This window comes from Neophocaena asiaeorientalis, unplaced genomic scaffold (genome assembly GCF_003031525.2).
Source record: "Neophocaena asiaeorientalis asiaeorientalis breed wild unplaced genomic scaffold, Neophocaena_asiaeorientalis_V1.1 scaffold87, whole genome shotgun sequence".
Lineage (NCBI taxonomy): Eukaryota > Metazoa > Chordata > Mammalia > Artiodactyla > Phocoenidae > Neophocaena > Neophocaena asiaeorientalis.
The window spans coordinates 2,577,329-2,598,245 of record NW_020175432.1 but is presented as its reverse complement, the minus strand read 5'-3'; the positions used below and the strand labels follow the sequence as shown (position 1 = coordinate 2,598,245).

Sequence of the window (20,917 nt, the reverse complement as noted above, 5' to 3'; positions counted from 1 at the left end):
GGGGGAGCCGGGCTCGCTGAGGCCCGAGATCCAGGTCCCGGCAAGCACTGGGACCCGACCTGGGTCCAGAACCCAACCCGCTGTGCCTTTGCCTGTGCTGTGCCCTTGCCTGTGCTGTGCCCTCCACTGGGGACACCTGTTCTCTTTACCCGGCCCTCCCTTCTCCCAAAGCGGCCACCCCGTGGGTTTAAGCCACTCTCCCTGGTGTCATACAAAGAGCCAAAGATGACCCTTAGGTTGTTTATTTCTTCACAGCCGACTGAGACACGTTAGCTCAAAAGCCCCGCTGGCACACACTCAAATCGCTTTAACTACAAGTCAAATAAGCAGACTTTTAGCCATTTAGAGCCTGCTGGTTTTGCATACCTCGTAGATAAGATAAATGCTGGGGCTATTAAAGACCCCAAGCCACTCCTGCCCTGTAGAGCTCTCAGACCCAGAGACCCCCCCCACCCTCACTGTGCTGCGGACACATAAGCCTGGACACAGAAGCCTCCTCTGCAAGCCCTCCTTCGTCCCAGACCCCACAACGGTCTTACGCTGTAAGGGACTCCTCCCCCCTCCCCCAAAGCAAATCCGTCAAAGCGGCACTTAAAGAATGCTTGGCGCACGCTACTGCCATCGTGTGGCCATCTTTGCCCTTGCTCAGTCCCCAGATTCCTAGAACCCCAAACACCTGGGCTAAGTAAGGACCTAGATCACGGACAAGCCCTTCCAAGGCCATGCCCCTGCTGTTTTGTGCCTCCACTTCCCTCTTCAGGCCTCAGTTTCCCTGTCTGCACACTCAGGGGCTGTGTGGGCTTCAGCCATCCCCATGGGCATCTGAGAAAGGGGTCTACGGGGTACCCAAGGACTCACCCATAGGCCCCGTTGCTAATGAGTTTGATAGTCTCGAAGTCGCTCTCACAGGGCTTCCTCCGTGAAGGGCCGACCAGGGCACGACTCTGGGGGGTGGGTAGCAAGAGGGGTCAGGGTCCTGCCCCACTGCTGAGCAGGCTGTGTTCTTCCTGCCCCCAAGTCCCAACTGCTGGTCCTGGCACCTGACGCTACCTCTTCTCCTATACAAACTTCTCAAACTCAGCTTCCGAGTTTGAGCTTTTGCTTAAGCCACGCATGCCCTCCTTCTAGAAAACGCCTACACATTCTGCAAAGCTCCCCTTTCCAGTGCCCCCTCCAACCCTGCCCTGCCCAACCTCCATGGCAGGGCAGTCTCACCTGCCCCCACCATCCCCCCCAAAGTCACAGGCGTTCATTAAGCACCTGCTGTATGCAAAACCTCAGCAAACAGCAAACCCAGCCCTTCTCACGGCCACCTGGTCTACCGTCAAAAGAACAAGACAGGTGGGGCCGCCAAAGCTCTGCGTCTTACTTCTGGGGACTCCGGTGCTGCTGCTGGTGCTGGGGGCTGTCCTCCACTGTCATCAAGGTGACTCAGAGGCACCGTCTCTGTAAAATGAGGGAGGAGCCTCAAATGGGGTTTCTGAGCCCTACCCCTCTACCACCCAGAGACTTCCGGAGGCCTCCAGGGCTCATCCTGGGCTGGGGAAATGGTGCCTCCCCTGACCAGCTCCCACGATACTGTCATTCAGCCCCTACTGCGTCCAGGTGTCGGTCAAACCCAGGAAGCTGGACTGAACAACGACTAAGGAACCTTCTAGAAGGGCCAGTGGGAAGCCCAGGCTCCGAATGCTCAGCCTACCTTGAACCCTGGCCCCAAGTCTCGGGCCTGTGAACACCGGCTGTGACGCTGCCCCTCTGGGTGATGGCTCCTAACATCCTCCTCAGCTCAGGGCATGGCCCAGGCGAGCCCCCTTAGTTTCCAGCCCTGGGGCTTAGCAGAGGGGTGGCCCCGGGTGGGAGTGTGCAGCTGGTGAACAACAGCAGTGACGGTGGCCATGAAGACAGTGTCTTGCGTTCACAGAGCAAGGCTAAGATGAGGCAGTGAGCCTCGGGGTGAGGGAGGCCCGGGTTCAAATGCAGCCCACCCGTCCCACTGTCAGTGGGCCCACTGCGCGGTGCCGGGTAGATTATCTGCCCCCGCAGCCTCAGCTGCCACCTGCCTGCCTGGCCACTTCGTGTTTCCTCTGACACCCGGGCCCACCCACAGTGCCACCTGCGTCATCTTCATGAGACAGAAAAGAGGTTGGCTGCAGCCACACGGCTAGTCCACGGGCGATCTGGTCTCGGGCACGCCTGGGCCTGAACCCCAGCTCAATCTCATCTGCCCGGAGCCTCAGTCTCTCCGGCTTTAAATGGGGACAATGGCAGCACAATCCCAGCGGACGCTGGCCACTGCGGCTGGTCCCTGCTGACCCCGTCGCCTCCCCACAGCTCCCCTCCTTCCTCAGCCATACCCCTTTCCTCGCTGCTCTTTCAACACGCCAGACACAGACCCACCTCAGGACCTTTGCCTTCACCATTCCCCCTGCCCGGTTCATTTTCTCTCTCCCCTAAATCTGCACACCTTTCCATCCTCCAGGCCCCAGACTGAATATCCTCTCTTCCCAGAGCTCCCCTAACCACCCCTGGACCAGGCCAGGTTCAATGCTCCCCTAGCACCATGTCTCGGTTGTTCCCCCGTCCTGGCTGGGGGGTTCTCGGCCACCTCGGTTGTGCCCATGGGCTGCCCCGTCTGACTCCCACTTCCCGGGCCACAGTAGGATGGAACTGGGAAAGTGCTTTGTGAATTCACAGGACAGCGTGAATGCACCCTGGCCCAACCTGACTTAGCATTTGAGGACTTGGCAGGTCAGGGGCTCCAACTTGTGGCCACCTTACCCCGGAATCCTGGGCACTTTCCCCATAATATGCCCTGCAGGTGGCTGAGGACAGGGCCAAAGAGAGAGGAAGGACAGTGTGGCGGCTCTGGAGTCAGGTGGGCATGGGTTGGAATCCCGGCTCCATCGCAATCTCACCCCAGTTTCTTCTTTCTGCCCCACCCCCAGCTCACCCTGGAGGGGGTCCTTAGCCAGGCCCAGCTGCCCAATGATGTACCGCGGCAGGTCCGTCTTGATGCCCTGGCCCTCGCGGGCCTGGCCCTCGGCAGCCTCCAGCAGGTGGTAAAACTCCTCAGGGTCAAACTCCTGGGGGTGCAGAGGGGTTGGTCAGCCGAGGCCTGGTCCCACCTGCAGGCCTTTGCACACGCCGCTCCCTCTGTCTGAAGCATCCTCACCAGTGGCTCCAACTCGTCCCTGGGATCTTAGCTCCCGGCCCCTCCTCTGGGAAGCCCGCCGCAGCCCGGCAGCCCCCAGCATTCCTCTCAAAGCCCTATACGATGGGGCCTGTCTCTTGTATCTCGGCAGGACTGTTGGGTGCCTGGACTCAGCCCGGCACCTGGCCATGTGCCAAGACACTCACCAGACACTCGAGGAGCCTCGCTGGCCGTGAGATGATGACCAGCAGCTTCCGGACAAGCTGGACAATGAAGCCAACTTCCTCACTGTCTGAGCGCTCATGGGCCTGGGGGCAGATGGGTGGTAGCGTCATCCGCAAGCCCTTGGTCCTGCCCTGCCCTCCTTGGGGACCCCTAAACCCTGCGCTCCCCTGCCCCCACGCACATCCTGCAGCAGCCTCTCCAGCTTCTCCTGCATCTCCAGGAAGTAGCGGGAGGTGACAAGAGCCTCTCCAGACTTGGCCAGGCAGTCGCGGGCCAGCTCGATGATTTGGTGGTGGATGAAACCCAGGACGCCGTCAGCCAGTGCCAGCCGGGCGCCGGGTGAGAAGGTGGCCAGAAACTCCTGCAGACGGCCCTCCATCTGTGCTGTGGCCTGGGCAGGGAGCGGGGGAGATGGGGTGACCTGGTCATTGGATGGGGCTGGGGAGCGACATGCGCAGATGGGGGCGGGAGAGAGAGAAGATGTGACGATGGGGTCCAAAGATTGGAGGAGAAGAAGCAACGTGTACAGGTGCGGGTGGGGGAGGGGGGAGTTTGAGACAGAGAGACAGGGAGAAACAGAAATGGACAGATAGGGGGGACGCAGCCAGGAAGACAGCAGGTGCCATTGGAGGGACAGCAACACGGAGGGAGCTGGGGCTGGTCTAGCCGCCAGGCGCTGCCCACCTTGGGGAATCTCTCCCGGTACACGTGATTCATCATGACGATCTCATTGTCGAAGGCCCCTGTTGCGCGTCCAGGGCTGAAGGAGGGGACAACTGGCTTATGACATGGGACCCAAAACACAGCCCAGGGAAGGGCGGCTGAGTCAGGTCTGAGGGCCAAGGGCCGGAGGCCAGGCTTGTGCACGGTCAGGACCAAAGGTGGAGGAGGAGCCACGATGTGGGTCCCAAAGCCAGCCCAGGGAGGGGCTGGGGCTGGGGTCAGAGGTTGAGGCCCACCTGAGGCTGCGGGAGCGGGGCCGAAGGCGAGGTGAGTGGTGGCCGCCCTCCTCATCAACCATGCTCTCTGAGCTGCGGAAATGCTTGGACAGGAAGCATAGTTCGTCCGGCGTCGGCTGGAAAGGAAGCTGGTGGAGGCGCTCCCTGGAGGATGAGCTCGACTGGCAGGAGGGGGTATCGGGGCCATGGGTTCATGGTCAGTGCCACAGCCAGGACCCCAGCATTACCCCTCAAGGCTCAGGCTGTCTGCTGGTCATCAGATGGTAACTCTCCTGCCTGGCTCCTATGCATCCCTTAAAATTCCAGCTTTGATGTCCCCTCTTCCAGGAAGCCTTCCCTACCTGCTCCCTTGGCAGCCCCAAGACCCCCTCTGACCAGGCCTTCCCTGACCACACAAGGATGAGGATATCTGTGTATCCCGGACCAGGAGTCCCTTGGGGCTGAGGCTGGGTCCTTTCAGGGACGCCCCAACATTGCCCAAAATGGGGCACAGAGGGGCCAGCCAGGATGTTTGCTGATTGGATAACTATCCAACACCTTAAAAAAAAATCCCAAAGGGGTTTCCCGGGTGGCGCAGTGGTTGAGAGTCCGCCTGCCGATGCAGGGGACATGGGTTCGTGCCCCGGTCCGGGAAGATCCCACATGCCGCGGAGCGGCTAGGCCCGTGAGCCATGGCTGCTGAGCCTGCGCGTCTGGAGCCTGTGCTCCGCGGCTGGAGAGGCCACAACAGTGAGAGGCCCGCATACTGCAAAAAAAAAAAAAAAACCCAAAGATGTGTCTTCCCCACCCCCAACCTGGCACTCCCCTGTCTGCCTGCCAAGGTAGGACTTGTGGGTACCGAGACAGTGGAGCTGGGCGTGTTGGTTCCATAGCCAGAAGACGGGAGGGACGCGAGGGACCATCTTCTGCCGTCGGCCCTGGAGAGAATGAGAAGTTGGAAGGAAGGCAAGGCCCCTGCAGCTTGTGGGGACCAAGGGCAAGCACTGTGGCTGGCCGATCCTGGCCCCATTGGAGGAAGGACCTTCAGAAAAGGCCAAGAACAGGAATACAGGGTGAGCAAGTCCACTGTATGTTTTCTCCTTGTTCTTCAGCTGCCTCCTCCGGGAAGTCTTCCCTGACACCAGCGGCCAGTACGTCCCCCATCAAAGCTGCTCTCTGAGTTGCAGCTGCTGGAGTACACGCTGGCCACTCCCACCAGACTGAGGACTCCCTGAGGGCCAAAGTCCAGCCTCCCATTCCTCAGCCCCCAGTGTAGGGCACGGCATCCAGCAGGCACTGAATAAACGTTGTTGAATGAATAAGTGACATCTAAGTGCCTGGCACATAACAGGTCCTCCATCAGGTCTTGTTAAATGAATTAACAACTTTCAGTGAATGAGTGATTCCTGGACCAAGCCATGCCACCCCCTCCCCCTGCCCCTCCCCGAGGGCTCATAGAAATTACCTGTCTGTGTTCGGGATGTGGCTGCAGGAGACCGTGCGTGCATGTGTGCATTTGCCAGGGGCGGAAGCCAGAGGAGAGACCACAGCAGGGCAGAGGCCAGGGGTGGGGAAAAGGCTAATGAGGAGGCAGGTCCAGCCACCAGGTGCATGCCCCTGCCTGTCCCCTCGCCCATCATGTCAACACCATCCCCCAAAGCCAGAGACCACTCACCTCCGGGCAAAAGGGAAGTTGACAGCAGATGCAGCTGAGAAGTTCCGAGGACTATCCAGGGGGCTGCTGCCTGCTGAGGAGGAGGTGGGGGGGAACTGAGTCAGTGGGGGTGGAGACAGGACACTCCTACCCTGCCCCGCTTGCCCCCGCGCTCACCTGTTGGGATGGACAGGGGTGACAGGGGCCGGGAAAGGGTCGGCGAGGGCGTTCCTACCACCAGGCTCTTGCGGTTCCCGCTGCGGCAGCTGTTGGGGGGGAAGGTGGGGACAAGTCCAGGACTCCTGCTTCACAGGACCACTTGCTCGGCTGGGAGCACATGGGTGATGGCTTCAGGGCAGGACAGGAAGCTGGGGGCGACCACTCTCTCTCTGCTCCCCAGGTGGACCGCCCCTCTGCAACATCATGGCCCTGGCCCAGCTTCTCCAGCTTCTGTGTTCACAATCCCACGCCCAGGACTTCCCCGGCGGTCCAGTGGTTAAGACTCCACACTTCCAATGCAGGGGGCACGGGTTCGATCTCTGGTGGGGGTAGTTCTGCATGCTGCGCAATGCCGGGGTGGGGGGCGGGGTGGGGGGAAAGGTTGCTCCACAATCCCGCCCCCACAGCCTTGCCCACATCGTGGCCACTGCCAGGAACAATGGCAAATAAGGCAGAGGTTGGAGAGGATCCTGGAACCCACAGGTGGGTTGAGGCAGGCGCCCACTCCATTTTATGCACCTTTTCCCAGGGCCACTGCTCCAATCTCTGAGCAGACCCCCTCCCCAAGATCCCCCTAAAACGCCAATCTGATCCTTGGAAACCCTAAAGCCAGCATCTTGCATATTGGGTCCTGTTCTTGTTCTACCAAACTTTTTTTTTTTCAAAGAATGTTTTTTTTAAAAAAGTATTTATTTGTTTATTTATTTATTTTGGGTACACTGGGTCTTCGTTTCGGCACGTGGGATCTTCGTTGCGGCACACGGGATCTTTTAGTTGCGGCATGCGGGATCTAGCTCCCCGACCAGGGATCGAACCTGGGGCCCCCCCTGCATTGGGAGCGCTGAGTCTTACCCACCGGACCATCAGGGAAGTCCCTGTTCTGCCAAACTTTTGCCCACATGTTTTCCTCCCTTCATCCCAGCTCCCTCCTGGCCACCAGACCCCTGGCCCAGGCGCCCCCCGCAACCCTTGCCCAGTAATTCCCATATGTGCCCTGGCCCCAGCCCCCGCCCTGGCAGAGGGAAGTTGGGAGCGACACGGTTCCCCCACCCACTCCAGCAGTCGCCCGGCAACGGCTCCTATTGCTCTCGACAAGTGCATCAGCCCACACAGCCTGAGCCGCCAACGCAGCCCAGCCTTGGCGGGAGAACTGCTCAGGGAGGGAGAGATGACACCTCGGGGCCTCACAGGGCCAGGAATGGCGTCCCAGGCAGAAGGCACAGTGCAGGCCAAGGAGAGTGAGGTCAGCAACCAGCTCAGGAGACAAGACATGCACGGAGGAGGGGTTCAGCCTATCCACGGCTCCATGTGCAGCTGCTCTGTGGAGCCTATTTTCCCATCTGTATACTTTGCAAAGGTGCATACACAGTGCTCAGCTTTGGGCCTGGCACTGGGTAAATTGTGGCATGTACGTATATTGTCATCTTTCTCCTGACATTACTCACAGGGCCTGGTGCATGGTGGGAGAGCAAGCAATGCCTCTCCAGCGAATTAAATCACCAACATCTGCCAATACTAATAAGCCCAGAGGAGGGAGAGACCAGCTGCACCCATTTCCCAGCCTGGAAAACTGAGGCCACAGATGTCATCAGCCACAGAGATTGTCCTCTAGTCTGAGATGCAAAAGCAAAAGCGAAACCCACAGGTTCCTGCAAAACTTCCTGTCACCACCCCCCCAACACACACACATCTGACAGCCCACATCCTCTTCCAGCCCCTCACCCCCACACTGCACCCCAATGCATCATTTTTCACTTCCAACAGCATTTGGGAAAAACACTGGGAGCCTCCCTCTTGCTCTCAGGCAGGGCTTTCTTGAAAACAACCAAATCTGAGATCCCAACGGGGAACTGGGCATCATCTGTTCAATTCCCGAGCATCTACTGAGCACCAACTGTGTGCTCAGCCCTCCTTGGAGAAGGCCCAGGACCCTGAGAAGCTGCCTAGTTTTTCAATAACCAGCCCTGTGGCACAACAGAGAGTGAGAATTATGTCAGAAAAGAGGAGCCTGAGGCCAGTTTCCTGCACCTGATCCCTGAGGTGCCCATGAGCCTTCTGTGGCTCCCCAGGTTCTGGGAGAAGAGCCTAAACCCTGGATTAGTCATTCAAGGCCCTTCAGCAGCTGGTCCCACCGCCCAGCCTTTGCCTGTGCTCCCCTCTGGTGCCCCGACCAAGCACTGGTGAGACACTCAAGCACAGAGAGGTTAAGGAACTGCCTGAAGGCACACAGCCTGACAGTGGCTGAGCTGGAATTTCAACGCAGGTCCAGCAGAGCTCACAGCCCTCACTTAGCTTCTCTGCCTTTCAGGAGAAACTGAGACTCCACTTTGCTCTGGATAGAACACCGTGATTTCCCCCCACCCCCCCATAACCGACAAACACACCATCCTCCCGCAGCAAATGTTTGCTTCTGAACCATCATTTCCGCTGACTGGGCCCCAGGGACTAAACAGCCTCAGTTTTTCCAAGAAGCTCCTCCGCAGGTCTGCCCAGAGGACAGGTTCGAATCCTGATTCAGTCCCAAATCCCTGCTGCTTCTGTCACCACCTGAGCTGCGACCCCGGCGGACAGACATCCCAATTTGGGTAAGGAGCGGTGAAAGGAAGGCGCCTGGGACCCCAGGGGATACCTGGATCCCAGTGCATCCGCCCACTTCCCCCTACCGCCGGACACAGTGGCCCTCCCCGCGCTGCCGAGACACACTTTTGGCAACTCGTGTCTGCTCGGTCGGCCTTTGCCCGCGCGAAGCCCCCTACCTCTTGGAGCGCTGCAGCAGCGCGCCCTTGGCCAGGCGGCTCCGGTGGCCGGGCGCCGCCACCGCCGTCCAGTAGCTAGGATCGGACATGCTGCTTCCCTTTGTGCCGCCGCCGCCGCCAGAGGCCCGAGAGGCGCGCGGGCGCAACCAGCGGCGGCGGGACGCGAACCTTCACGGCGGTATCTGCCCCGGGAGTCCCGCGGTGAGGGGCGGGGCACGCGCCGCGGGGCTGGGGGTGGGGGGCGAGGAGGAAGCGCGAGGCCTGGAGCGAGGCCTGGAACCCCGCCCAAGACAGCGCGGGGGCGGGGCCTGGCCTGGCGGGTGGGGCGAGCGACGCGGAAGCAAGACCTGCGAACCCGCGTGCTGGCTGGTGGGCGTGGCGTTGCCGTGGCCGCGGGCGGAGGGGCGGGGCGTTGCTAGGGTTGCGGGCGGCGGGGGCGGGGCGTTGGCAGTACCTGGATGTAGGACCTTCGAAGTTGGCTCCCTTCCTTCAAAATGCAAATCCGATCGCGCCCCTTTCTCCCCTACCTCGGCGCTAACCCCTTCTGAGTGCGGCACTCAAGACCCATTCAGCAGCCTGGCCCAGCTCATGCTACTGCACCCACGCTGGCTGTACTTCTTGGAATGCCTTTCCCGCCTGGCAAAATCCAGCGTCCCCTCCTTCAGGAGGTCTTCTCTTGTGTCTGTCCAGCTCTGTCTTCCCCAGGCTTGGGCTCCTTGAGGTCCCAGCATCTTCCAGCACTGGACTGGCACAGAGGGTGTGTTTAGCAGACTGAGTCAGGGCATCTGATATGCTCTTCCTGTCTGTACGACGGGAAAGGCCATCAGCCTGGCTACTATCAGGAATCAGATGCCTGATTTAACTTCTCAAGCCTCAGTATTCTCAACTGTAAGATGGGAGGAAGATGGGGCTGACATGATTACACTGTGCCTCCCAAGAGTGCCTGGTAAACGTTCGATAAACGTTAGCGTTAGGCAAACTTCCAGGCCTCTGGTTCCCCATATACACATGTCCCTTTGTGAAAATGTAATAAAATCAGAGGCACAGAAAGTGCCTGGTACAGAGCTGGGGGTACAGTTCATCTTCACGATGGAATGTCTGTGAATTAATGCTTCCTCCTTTCATGACAGCCCCAGGAAGTCAGGGACAGTGTCACCCTGAAGGTGGACCCTCCACAGGCCACACAACGCTTTGGGAACCGGCCGAGGCAGGACTGACCTGGAGCCCAGACCCCACATCTGAGAAAACTGAGGCGTACAGGGGGACTTGCTACCTGATGTGTAGCCCTAACCCTGCCCGTCCATCTTGCCACCGATTTTGCTTCTCAAGTCTCTTTCAGACTCCCTGCCTTGCTGCCTCCAAGCCCAGTGTCTCCTTCAGGTGGCCCACACGCAGTGGGCCAGATATCTGCTGAGTGTCTCCCCAGGCCTGCTCTCCATGCCCCCAGACTGGGGCTCAAACAACCCATATCTGGCCACTCATTCACTCAACAAACATTGAGCACCTACTGTGTGTCTGCCCTTGTACTGAACCCTGGGGATGCAGGCCACAAATAATCCCTGCCCCCAGGAGTCCCCAGTCTGGTAGGGGAGGCAGAGAGTGAACAGGAAACAATTAAATGAACAAGTTAGTTTCACACACTGAAGTTGAGGAAGGAAAAGCGCAGGGGTAAGGCTGGCAAAGGACGACTTTAGCCAGGAGGCCTCTCTGAGGTGACACTGCAGCCAGCAGTGAGACATCGAGAAGGAAGAGGAGCCAGCCATGGAGGAAGAGCATCCCAGGCAGGGAGCACAGCTCACGCGCAAAGGCCCTGAAGCAGGACTGAGGGGAAGATGCCAGCAAGACTCACCATGTGGGCCTTGTGGGCTACAGGGAGGAGTGCAGTTTTACTGCAGCAGCAACAGGGAGTCATGGAGGATGTGTGAGCAGCGGGAGGGTGTGATCTGGACTATGTCTGTAAACCCCGCCCCCCATGTCTGCCATGAGGAACAGAAGCTGTTGGGGGGGCAGGAGTGGAGGCGGCAGGAGGCTAGTGAGGGGCTGTAACAGGGTCTGGGAGGGGAGGACACAGGCCTGGACCAGGGTGGGGCTGTGGAGTAAAGTGGGTGGATTCTGGACTTATTCTGAGGCTAAAGAACAGGCTCTGCTGTGGGGTCATATGTGTAGATGAGGATGAGAGAGGTTACCCATCATCCTCATCCTTAGTCTGAGCCACGTACAGGAAACACAGCCTCCTGCATGGGAGGAATTCGAGGTCCCATAGGTCTGGGGACCCAAGTGGGGATGAAGCCACGGTCTCATGCACCATAGGCTGACGTGCTGTGTCCACAAGCTCCCCCTACCATGTGTGCCAGGGACACTTCTGCACACAGTTAGTAAAGGAGCTGCCCATCGTCCCCAGCCTGTGCTGCCTACACGCCTCCCACTATGCCCATTGTGTTGGCATCCCCAGCAGCTGTTTCTCCCACGCCCATCTGGCCTCAGTTTCCTCCCCTGCAGAACAGGGCTACAGCTGGCAATCCAGAGGGCCTGTGGCCACGGCAAAGACCTCCCGCGAAAGGCTGGCTGATCAAGTGACCTCTGGCGCCAGCCCCTTGCCCACTAGATCAAGCCCCTCCCCTACTCACACACCCTCCACGGCTCCTCATCTTACAGCAAATTCACACTCCTGGGTCAGTCCCTTTCCTAGAGCTCGAATCCTAACTCTGTGCCTCAGACTTTGCCTCTCTCTGCTTGTGCCAGTAACTGTGTAAATAGGAAAGCCCTAGGTGGACAAACAGACCCCCATCTCCGACCCCACATTGGTAGGGCCACCCCAGCCCTTCATACCTGCCCATGAGCTGTCCATGCCCCTCCAAGCCCCATACTTTATGTGGCTCCCAGTGCCCTCGGTAGAAACTCCAAATTCTTCCCGTCCTTGGTGTCCAAGCCCCCAGAGGGAACACGCCTCTGACAATGCTGTTCCTGCCTGGAACAGCCTCTTTGTTGTCCCCTTGGCCATATGGGCCCAACTCATGACCTTCTCTTCAAACTGCTCCCCCCCCCCAACACCACTGGTACAGCCCTCCCAGCTGCTTCCCATTTGTCCGTGCCACAAGCATTAATTGAGCACCTGATGTATAGCAGGCCCTGCCTGAGGCTATAGGATGACCAGGACAGATCCAGGTCAGGCTTTCAGGGGGCTCTCAAACCTTTGGATGAGAAAAACAACTCAATAATCACACAAGAAAACATGGAAATCACAACCATGATGGGGTCAGGGTGAGGGAAATGGATGTGCATAATGGATGCAACCGGGGCTTGGGGGCCCTTATGGTGGGGTGGGGCAGGGGCGGGCAGGTTTAGACACGAAAGGCTTCCTATCTGAGAGCTTGATGGATACTTGACAAATGAATAAAGGAGTAAACAGAGAAAGTGGAGCTCTGGGCGGGGGGGCAACAATTGCAAAGGCCCTGAGGCTGGCCAGCTTATATTCTGGCAGTCCAGGAAGCCGCACGGCTAGAATAGGGTGAGCACTGGAGAGGTGGATGGGAGAACGCGGGGCGGGGGGCGTGGTTCATCACAGGAGCTGGACCCACAGGGCCTTGGAGGCCGAGGGGACAAATGTGGGCTTATTCCCCTTGGAGCAGGGGAGGCAGGTACCCATTTCCTTGCCTGGCCCAAGTCAACGGGGCTCTGCTGCCCCCTGGTGGCAAGCAAGGGGCCAGAGGACTCAGAATCCCAAACTCTCTGCCTCTATTTCCTCCTGGTAAAACTGGCTTATCTGCTCTCAACAGGTCCCTTCCCTCATCTTGTCCTCACCTGAGGTTGAGGCCAAGGACCCAGAGTCAGATCTGGCCTGACACTCTCTCTCAGGGTGCCTCTGGACAACACACTTTGAGGTCCCAAGCCGAGTTTCTCCTCAGCTAAATGGGGGCGACACAGTCTCTGCCTCCCATTGGACACCCCAGCCTGGTCCAGGCCCCACCATCTCCCACCTAGATGTTGCCCTAGCCACTTCCCTGCCTCTGCCACCTCCATTCCTGTCTCCTGTCCCCAGCCAACCTTTCTTCCCCCAAGGTAGCCACAGGGGCTTTAAAAATCTTGGTCCTGCCTCAGGACCTTTGCATGTGCAGCTCCCTCTGCTTGGTGCTTCCCTTCCCCTAGCTCTGCTCAGGCCTTGGCTCAAACACCACATTAAGAGATCTCCGTCTGAATGTGTCTTGTTTGTCCATTCCCTTGTTCATTGCCTACTTCCTGAGAACTGACTGAGAGCCTCATGAGGGAGAAACTATGTTCATCTTTTCACAGCTATGCCCTTAGCACCTGGCACACAGTAGATGCCTACTTAATGAAGGTACCTGCCTGTTGCCCAGCTCCCAGTGTGGGCTCCAAAGTGTTCTCTCTTATTCCCACTAAAGGCCCATGGGAAGAGTCTGAGCAGCTCATTCATACTAAGGTGTAAATGGTTGATGGGCCATCAAATTCTAGACATCACTGACCTGTACATCTGTCCCCTCCCTGAATTTTTGCCCAAGCTGTGTGAGGAGCCCACTATATCCCTGATGTTCTCTCCCATACAGGGGCAAGATCCTGAGACCCCGCCATCGCAGAGAGTGGCTCAAACCCTCAACAGACTCTGATGGCAAAGCTGGCCCTGACTTGGCCCCCAGACGTACTGAACCAGGAGAACTGGTGTCCCCTCTCTGAGCCTCAGTTTCCTCCACTGGGCAATGGGATCAGAAAGGGTGCTTCTCTCCCAGGGTTGCAGAGGGGACAGAAGGAACTTGAGGTGCTCAGTCAAGCTGGTTCTTTTCTCCCTATACCACTTGGCCTGGTTGACTTCAGTGCACAGGGCTCTAATGGTGGACTCTCAGCGTTAGGAATGTGTGTGTGTGTGTGTGTGTGTGTGTGTGTGTGTGTGTGTGTGTATACATTCACAGGGAGGAGCTTTCCGGCCAGCTGAGCTGGGTCACAGCACAGGAGGCCAGGCCAATTCAGCAGGGCCCTGAGCAGGCTGGGAACCCAGCACCTGTCTCCAGGAAGTCCTTGGGCAACAGCTCAAGTTCTGGCCTTGCCCTGACCGTCTATCAGAAGGGGGAACCTGCTGCCTATGACCGAATATGGAATTTTCCCATCATGGTCCTAGTGTGGATCACAGTGCCATTTTATGGAGAGGTAAACCGAGGCCCAGAGAGTCCATGTCACCAGCCCACAGTACCTTGCGGGGGAGCTGGGTCTGGGCAGCTTCCAAGTCTCTGGGGTGCCAGGGCGATGTCCGAGCCCCGCCCGCGCGCGCTGTCACTTACCTCCAGGGGTGCAGGCCCAGTGAGGGGCTGCAGGGGCTGCAGGGGCTGCTGGGACTCAGTAAGGACGGGCTCTGGCTGCTTGGAGACAGACTGCAAAGAAAGAGGCCGGGGACGGTGAACCCGGGGACGGTGAACCCGGCAACGGCCCCTGCGTGTGGCCGAATGGGGAGACGGGACCGGGGTTGTGGTTTCCTTAGGGAGAAGGGGCCTGAGGCTGGGGATACTAGATCTCTCGCAGGCCGCGAGGGCGGGGCCAGGCCGTTGACCCGGGAGGGCTCCCTGGAGGCGGCGGTGCGACTCGGGGCGACTTGAACAGAGACACGGAAGAAGGGTGGTTGTCAGTCTGCCCCTCTTCCCCCAAATCTCCCCTTCCAGGTCCAAGCACTCACTCGAGGGTCAGCGCCGGGATGTGCAGCTTGTCCCTGCGGGACTTCATGACGAGGCCGGGGCCGCGTCTACGCGACCGAGTACTGACGCCCCCTTCGTGGCCGCCAAGCCCCGACTGTGTCGCGATCGGACAGACAGACAGACGCGGACAGCGGGACAGCACGCCTGGCAGGCGAGACAGACGCCGAGTGGGGCCTGGGCCGCCGGGTGGTGGTGGGGGGGCGGGCTCTCTCCGTCCCGGGGCGGGGCTCGGAGCCCCGCACCTGCGCGCAGGCACAGACCCGCAGCAAAGGTCGGATTGTGCGAGGCGGGAGCCGCGGTGCCACCCCTCCCGAGCAGGGACGCCGAGGGTGCCGGGTATCGAGCCCCCGAGCTGCACGGCCGGAAAGGAAGGGCAGTCACTGCCTTCTCTGCCGGACTTTTTGCTCCATCAACTGGCCCCGCCCCTTCCCTGTCGAGGCCTTACCTCCGCGCTCACCGAGCCCCGCCCCGCCCCCGGGGGGTGTCTCTCGGACACCAATCCACGGTGTGCGTGCCCCACCCCAATCCTCCCACCCGCAGCCGCTCGGCCCAGGCGTTCCCGGCCGCCCGCAGCGGGTGTCACCATCCCGGCGCACACCGGAGGCCCCGACCACGCCTCCAGCACTTTGTTTCCCTGGGTTCCCTCTGCCAGGACAGTCATCCCCCTCATTCATATCCTAATTCAGCCCCACCAGCCTCCTCCCTACACGTGGACCCCTGGCGCTCAGAGCCCCACCCTCCCTCCTGCCCAGCCCAGACTCCGAAGGTTTGCGGTTGTCTGTGTCTGGCCATGGCCCCCTTGAAATCCTGGTTGGACCCGGTCAGGCACACCGCAGGTGGCAAAGACTAGACAGCCCTCAGGGAGTCTTTGTCCCGGTCCTATTCCGTGGCCCAGGACTTTGCCCTCAGTGGTTTGTACTGATTCACGGTCCACTACCCCGCCCCCAGCCTGGGCAAAGGCTGGGGACAGTGCCTGCCTTCCGGGCAGTGTCCAAGCCCCTTCCCTACTGGGGTCCTCAGGGCCCTCCCCACCAGGTGCACTATTCCCAGTCCAACAAGAGATGGTCTGGGCTTGGGGGCTACTCCGACACCAGCCCCACCATCAGATTTCAAACTCTCATCCAACCCCCAGGACCTACCCCTTCTCCTCTCCCTCCACCTCCCCTATGCTCACTTCACCCCAGCTACCCCTGTCTCCATGCTGTTTTTCCAGTGCCAAGCTAGTTCGCACCTCAGGACCTTTGACCATGCTGTTCCCTCTGCCTGGAATGCTGTTCCCCCCACACCTTCCCCCTAGCTCTTCCTCCTCTTCCAGATCTAGTCTCAAATGTCACCTCCTCTAAGAGATCCCACATCTTCAGGGCTAAAGCCACCCTCCAGCCCCCTCTGTCTGTCTCTGTTTAATTTCTCCCCTGTATAACATCACTTCATCACTCTCCCCAAGAGAGTGCAAGCTCCATGGGCAGGGTCCAGCATTGACTCGTCACCGTGTTCCCTGTGCCTGGAACAGAGCCCAGCACACAGTAGATCCTAAAAAAATGTTTGTTGAGTGAGTGATTTCACTGAGGCACAAGGGAATTCCCACCCCCAACTTAGGCAAATGCAGCCTCCAAAGAGGGAGTGTCTGCACTCACACTCCCCCAGACCACCAGTACAAGGCAAACTCCTCCCCCTCCTGGGCTTTGATTTCCCCATCTGTAAACAGGGGAGGGCACTGAACAAATGTTTTTTGAGCTTTTGGGATCTCAAAATGCCAATCACCAGGAACATTAATGTGACCCTGAAGTGTATGATTTTCTGCCGGTGTTCCCCAAAATAGAGTGAGCTTCCTGTCATGGGAGGCATGCAAGCTGGTTCCAGGATACTTGACTGGAATTCTACAGTCTGGACTCTGGATGCCACCTTTTCAAGTTGGTTGCCGTACAGCCAGTGAAACAACCCTTATGCACCTCAGTTTCCTCGTTTGCAAACTGGCATAGTTTGTACCTCACCTCCCAGCCTGTGGTGAGGGCCACGTGAGGCACCTGTGAAGTACTTTGCAAACACCGGGGCAGGATCAAGGTGAGAAGCTTTGTAGTAATTACTAAATAAATTCACAATTTGGAGGCTGCTGCTGAAATATCTGTGCCCAGGACCACAGGGCCCCACCCAGCCCACTGGCCCCAGGTGAACTCACCCACGTCCCCGGCGCGGTAGGCTCAGCTCCTTCTGAAAAGAAAACAGGGGTCATTCTCAAGGAGACAAACCCTTCACATCCCTAGCTTTCCACCCACCTCATTTCCCAGTTGGCCCCTTGTTCACCCTGTTCCAACCAATGCCTCTTTTCTGCTTACCCCACACGTTGGACTCAGCCCTGCCTCAGGGCCTTTGCACCAACTGTATCTTCTGCCAGGACCACTTTCCCTCCCTTCTGGTGCTTGTTAATTGAAGCTCATCCTTCAGGCTTCAGCTCAAGTGTCCCTTCCTCTAGGAAGCCCTTTCAGATTCCCAATCTACCTCCCTTCTCAGCTCCCCTACTTACATTTTTTTAAAGTCATTATTCAAAATAAATTAGTTATATTTACAAAGAAGTATGTCAGTAGTGGCTAAATACTAATAATCTATTGAGAAAAGGGAGATTCCTTAGTCATCCTCACCCTGTCCCCTCCCAGATCTGAAAGCCATTCCCCGCTCACCTTCTGCAGAATCTATGCAGGTTTGGGTCCTGGTCATTTGTGGGGGCTGGGCACACTGACCAGTGACTCCCTATTGAAGACTCTTTTAGAGCTCAGCAAGCCGATCTGCACCAACCCTGGGTGTCCTCACCATATATAGGGCAGAAAGCCCTGTGCTTGGGTTCCACTGTGACCCCAGAGTCCACCCTCAAATATGGCTTGCCCAAGAGGGCTTTTTAATTCTCAAAAGGCTGTGTGGCACAAGTTTAGAATCTGAGGACACCCAGACCTGGGTCCAGATCTATCATCTGTTCTTTCCTGGCCGTGGAACCTTGAGCCAAGTGACTGGTACTACCTGTGCTTTGGTTTCCCCATCTGTAATTTGGAGATAATGTAAGAGGGTTCTGGGGTAAAAATGATCAGAAATTATTGTTGTTGTGTTACTGTTGAGCTCAGCAAGGGCCTTCGCAGACTATCGCAATACTTGCTAAATTTTACGCACATTTACTGAGCCGCTACTACGCATCAGGAGCAGAAGCCTTTTTACAGGCGGGGAAACTGAGGCGCGGAGGGCAGCATCTGCCCACATCTCTCGACGGAGGTAGGGCCGGGAATCCAGGTCTCTGGACACCACACACACCCACACCTACACACCCACCCACACACACACACACACACACACACACACACACACACACACACTGGGGCGGTTGCGCCGAGGATGCAGGACTATTTTTACCTCGGTGGGCTCAGGGCTGCCCACATCCAGAGTTGGGCGTTCGTCATGGCAACCAATGATGTCATCAGCCCCCGCAGCCAATTGGAGGGGGCCGGAAGCTGCTGGGCTCGGGATGACAGGGCTGGGAGGGGTTAACAGGGTCTCCGGGCAGGGGAAGAGGAGGATGTGCAGGGGTGGGGCGTCGCCCTGAGGCTGGACCCCGGCTACCTTGAGCTCAGAAAATCAAGTCAGAGCCCTTCAAGGTGGGAGAAGGCTCACCTGCCACCCTGAGGTCCCCTTGTTTGCTTGAATACCTCTGGGGACGGAGAGCTCACTATCATTCTGTGCAAACGTTCGTGGACCCACCACCACCACCACCACCATTAGGGTCTCCTTCGGCCCCCTCCGGTTGTTATGAGATCTCATACCAGCTTCCTCCTCCCCTACTAACCCGCAAAACAGTGAGGAGCTGGGATCTGAACTCAGGGGTTCTTGCTGTGTCCACACATGCTGCCCCCCCACACACCCCATCCCAGCCATTTCCTTCCAAAACACGGACAGTCCTGTGTTCCCAGTCTGGCTCCCTAATCTGGGCTGTGTGATCCCCGACAAACGACTTCACCCGTCTGTGCCTCAGTTTCCTCCTTTGGAAAATGGTCCAGTTACATAGGGCCCTGGGAGGAATCAAGTAGCAGGCTCAGGGCCTGGCACTGGGGGAAGCTTTGATCGATCAGAGCCCACACAATGATTTTGTGAGGTTAATAACTACCAATTCAACCACAAATTTTAATTTACTTCCAAAATACAAAAAGATGTGAAGTGGCACAGAGAGGTGAGGGACAGTCAGCAGCCCCCCTACAAAGGCTCAGTGGAACGCTGGGCCCACATGGAACTCTCCCGGCACCACCCCCGGACCCTCTGCTCCCTGCGCCATCTGCTTCTGCCTTCAGCCCCCTCTTTGCCAGCTGTTCCTTTCTAACCCCCCAGAACTGCCCTTTAAAGATAATATTTATGGCATCTTCTTCTGGGCTTGACTGGGCTGGGAGATGCTGCCTCCTCACCAGAAGCCTCAGCTCCACCCCGAGGAGCCCACATTCTGAAGGAGACAGGGTAGGGCATGGACACCCCCATACTGGAGGCATCAGTAGGGATCCAGAGGAAGAGAAGGGGCTGGAGGGAGAGGGGAGCCAAAAGAGTTCCAGGAGGAGGGCTTCAGGCTGGGCTAGCAGGCTAGTGGGAAACAGTAGGGTGGAGGTGGGACTCAGCCCAGTGGGCACCAAGTCTCATCGGAAGTTGGCAGCTGGAGTGAAGAGAGAGAGGTCAGCAGGGACCACATGGCACCAGCCGGAGGGCTTCCTGGAGGAGGAGAATAGTTGGAACTGGGCCGTGAGGATGCCAGATGGACCTTCCAGGGAGCTTCCCCAGCAGCAGGAGAGACAAAGTCCAGACACAGACTGGACACCTTCTCTGTCCCTGGATGCTCTCTTTGGGGATCTGCTTTTAAAATTCTGTCGTTTGTTAAGCAAAGGGCAAAGTGGGAGATGATGAAAAAAATGATAAAATAATAGTGGTAGTAGTCCTAGTAATAACAGCTTACGTTAACTGGCGCCTACAAATGCTACACAGAAGACTGAGCTTAACCCAAACTAGAAAGGGCCAGTCTCCACCTCTTCCCCTTACCCACAGCCAATGCAAACTGGTGGTCCACAGGCCAAGCCAGGTCCTGTTTACAACCTCCTAGTACTCAGTCAACCGCATGCCCTGCATTGCCACAGTCAGATTGGCCAGGATACCTCCAGCTATTGTCTGGACTGGCCAATCGGCACCTGACTTCCTCAAGCTTTTATGAATTGACTCTTTGACCTTTGGCAAGGATCACCCTCCAGGGTATCTGATTGGCTCTGACCTGATCTGCTGGGGGTGCTCTGGGCTCCAATTAAAGGAGTGTGTGACTGATGCCCCAAACCAAGGCCCTCAACATCTTTGCACCCTCAAGTGCCAGACCACTTAGAATTCCAACTCCCTGACTTCCTGGGTGTTATTTTCCTTCTCTGAGCCTCAGTTTCCCCTGGTGAAAAATAAGGCTAATAATCTCTTGGGCTGTTGGAGAACTAAATGCAGGTACAGTGCTTAGCATTTGTAGATGCCCCTTAATGTGAGCAGTTATTTACACTTCTACTGTTATTTTAAAAATTATTTTCATGTGTCTCCTACTTGGTCCTTTACTCTAGATGCCTTCCTGGTTTCTGGCCCCCTTTTTGGCCCCCACCTGCTCCAGAGGAGTCTTTCAAAGCGCTCAGATCTGACATGACCTCCCCTGTTCCATCACCTTCCATAGCTCCCAATCACCCTAGGAAGAAAGTCTAACCTCTTCAAAATCGGCACTGGAAGCCCTGGAAGCAGATGGTCCCATCTCACATGCCCAGTTCTAGCGCTAAGAAATGGCTTCTAGCTTCCCCATAAATACATATGGTTGCATACCTCTGGGCATTTGCACGTGCCGTTCCCTCTGTCCAGAATGCCCTCACTCAACTGGGCAAACCCTACTTGCCCCTCCGCCTCCTTGGATGGAGGCCTGCCAGTGTGGGGTTGGGCTGCAGGGAGAGCCAGATCTGCCTGGGTTCAAATCCTCTGTCGCCTTACACACTGTGACACCTGGACAGAGGCTATGATTCTATGAGCCTCAGTTTTCCCATTTGTAACATGGGACTCGTCATCAGGGAATGGGTGCCTCTTCCCCATGGAACAGCAACCCCCCCGTTTCTGACGTCAGCTGCACCCCCCATTCGCCTACCCGAAGGCGGTTTCTCTATTTTAAGAGGCTGCAGGCAGGGCTCAATTCTATCTGGGGCTCCGGGCGGGGCTTGTTTCCCCACAACACCCCACTGCAAACCAGTCCTGCTGCA

The 20,917-nt window shown here is 57.7% G+C and overlaps 1 protein-coding gene across 2 annotated transcripts in view; it reads right to left on the bottom strand.

The window, feature by feature from the left end:
- MAST3 (microtubule associated serine/threonine kinase 3) overlaps window positions 1-15,312 on the bottom strand; it is a 30,982-nt gene extending 15,670 nt beyond the window's left edge. The window contains exons 1-13 of one of the 2 annotated variants that reach the window (XM_024767644.1): window positions 14,621-15,312; window positions 14,232-14,321; window positions 6,146-6,234; window positions 5,990-6,062; window positions 5,174-5,252; window positions 4,336-4,496; window positions 4,061-4,136; window positions 3,558-3,767; window positions 3,358-3,459; window positions 2,951-3,083; window positions 1,370-1,446; window positions 859-944; window positions 83-104 (exon numbers count right to left, since the gene is read on the bottom strand). In XM_024767644.1, coding sequence (XP_024623412.1) covers window positions 83-104; window positions 859-944; window positions 1,370-1,446; window positions 2,951-3,083; window positions 3,358-3,459; window positions 3,558-3,767; window positions 4,061-4,136; window positions 4,336-4,496; window positions 5,174-5,252; window positions 5,990-6,062; window positions 6,146-6,234; window positions 14,232-14,321; window positions 14,621-14,667 — 1,245 coding nt within the window. In that variant the 5' untranslated portion in view covers window positions 14,668-15,312. Of the gene's footprint in view, window positions 1-82; window positions 105-858; window positions 945-1,369; window positions 1,447-2,950; window positions 3,084-3,357; window positions 3,460-3,557; window positions 3,768-4,060; window positions 4,137-4,335; window positions 4,497-5,173; window positions 5,253-5,989; window positions 6,063-6,145; window positions 6,235-8,943; window positions 9,236-14,231; window positions 14,322-14,620 lie in introns of those variants that run through there. The other variant, XM_024767645.1, reaches the window with a different exon arrangement.
- Window positions 15,313-20,917: the final 5,605 nt, after the last annotated feature.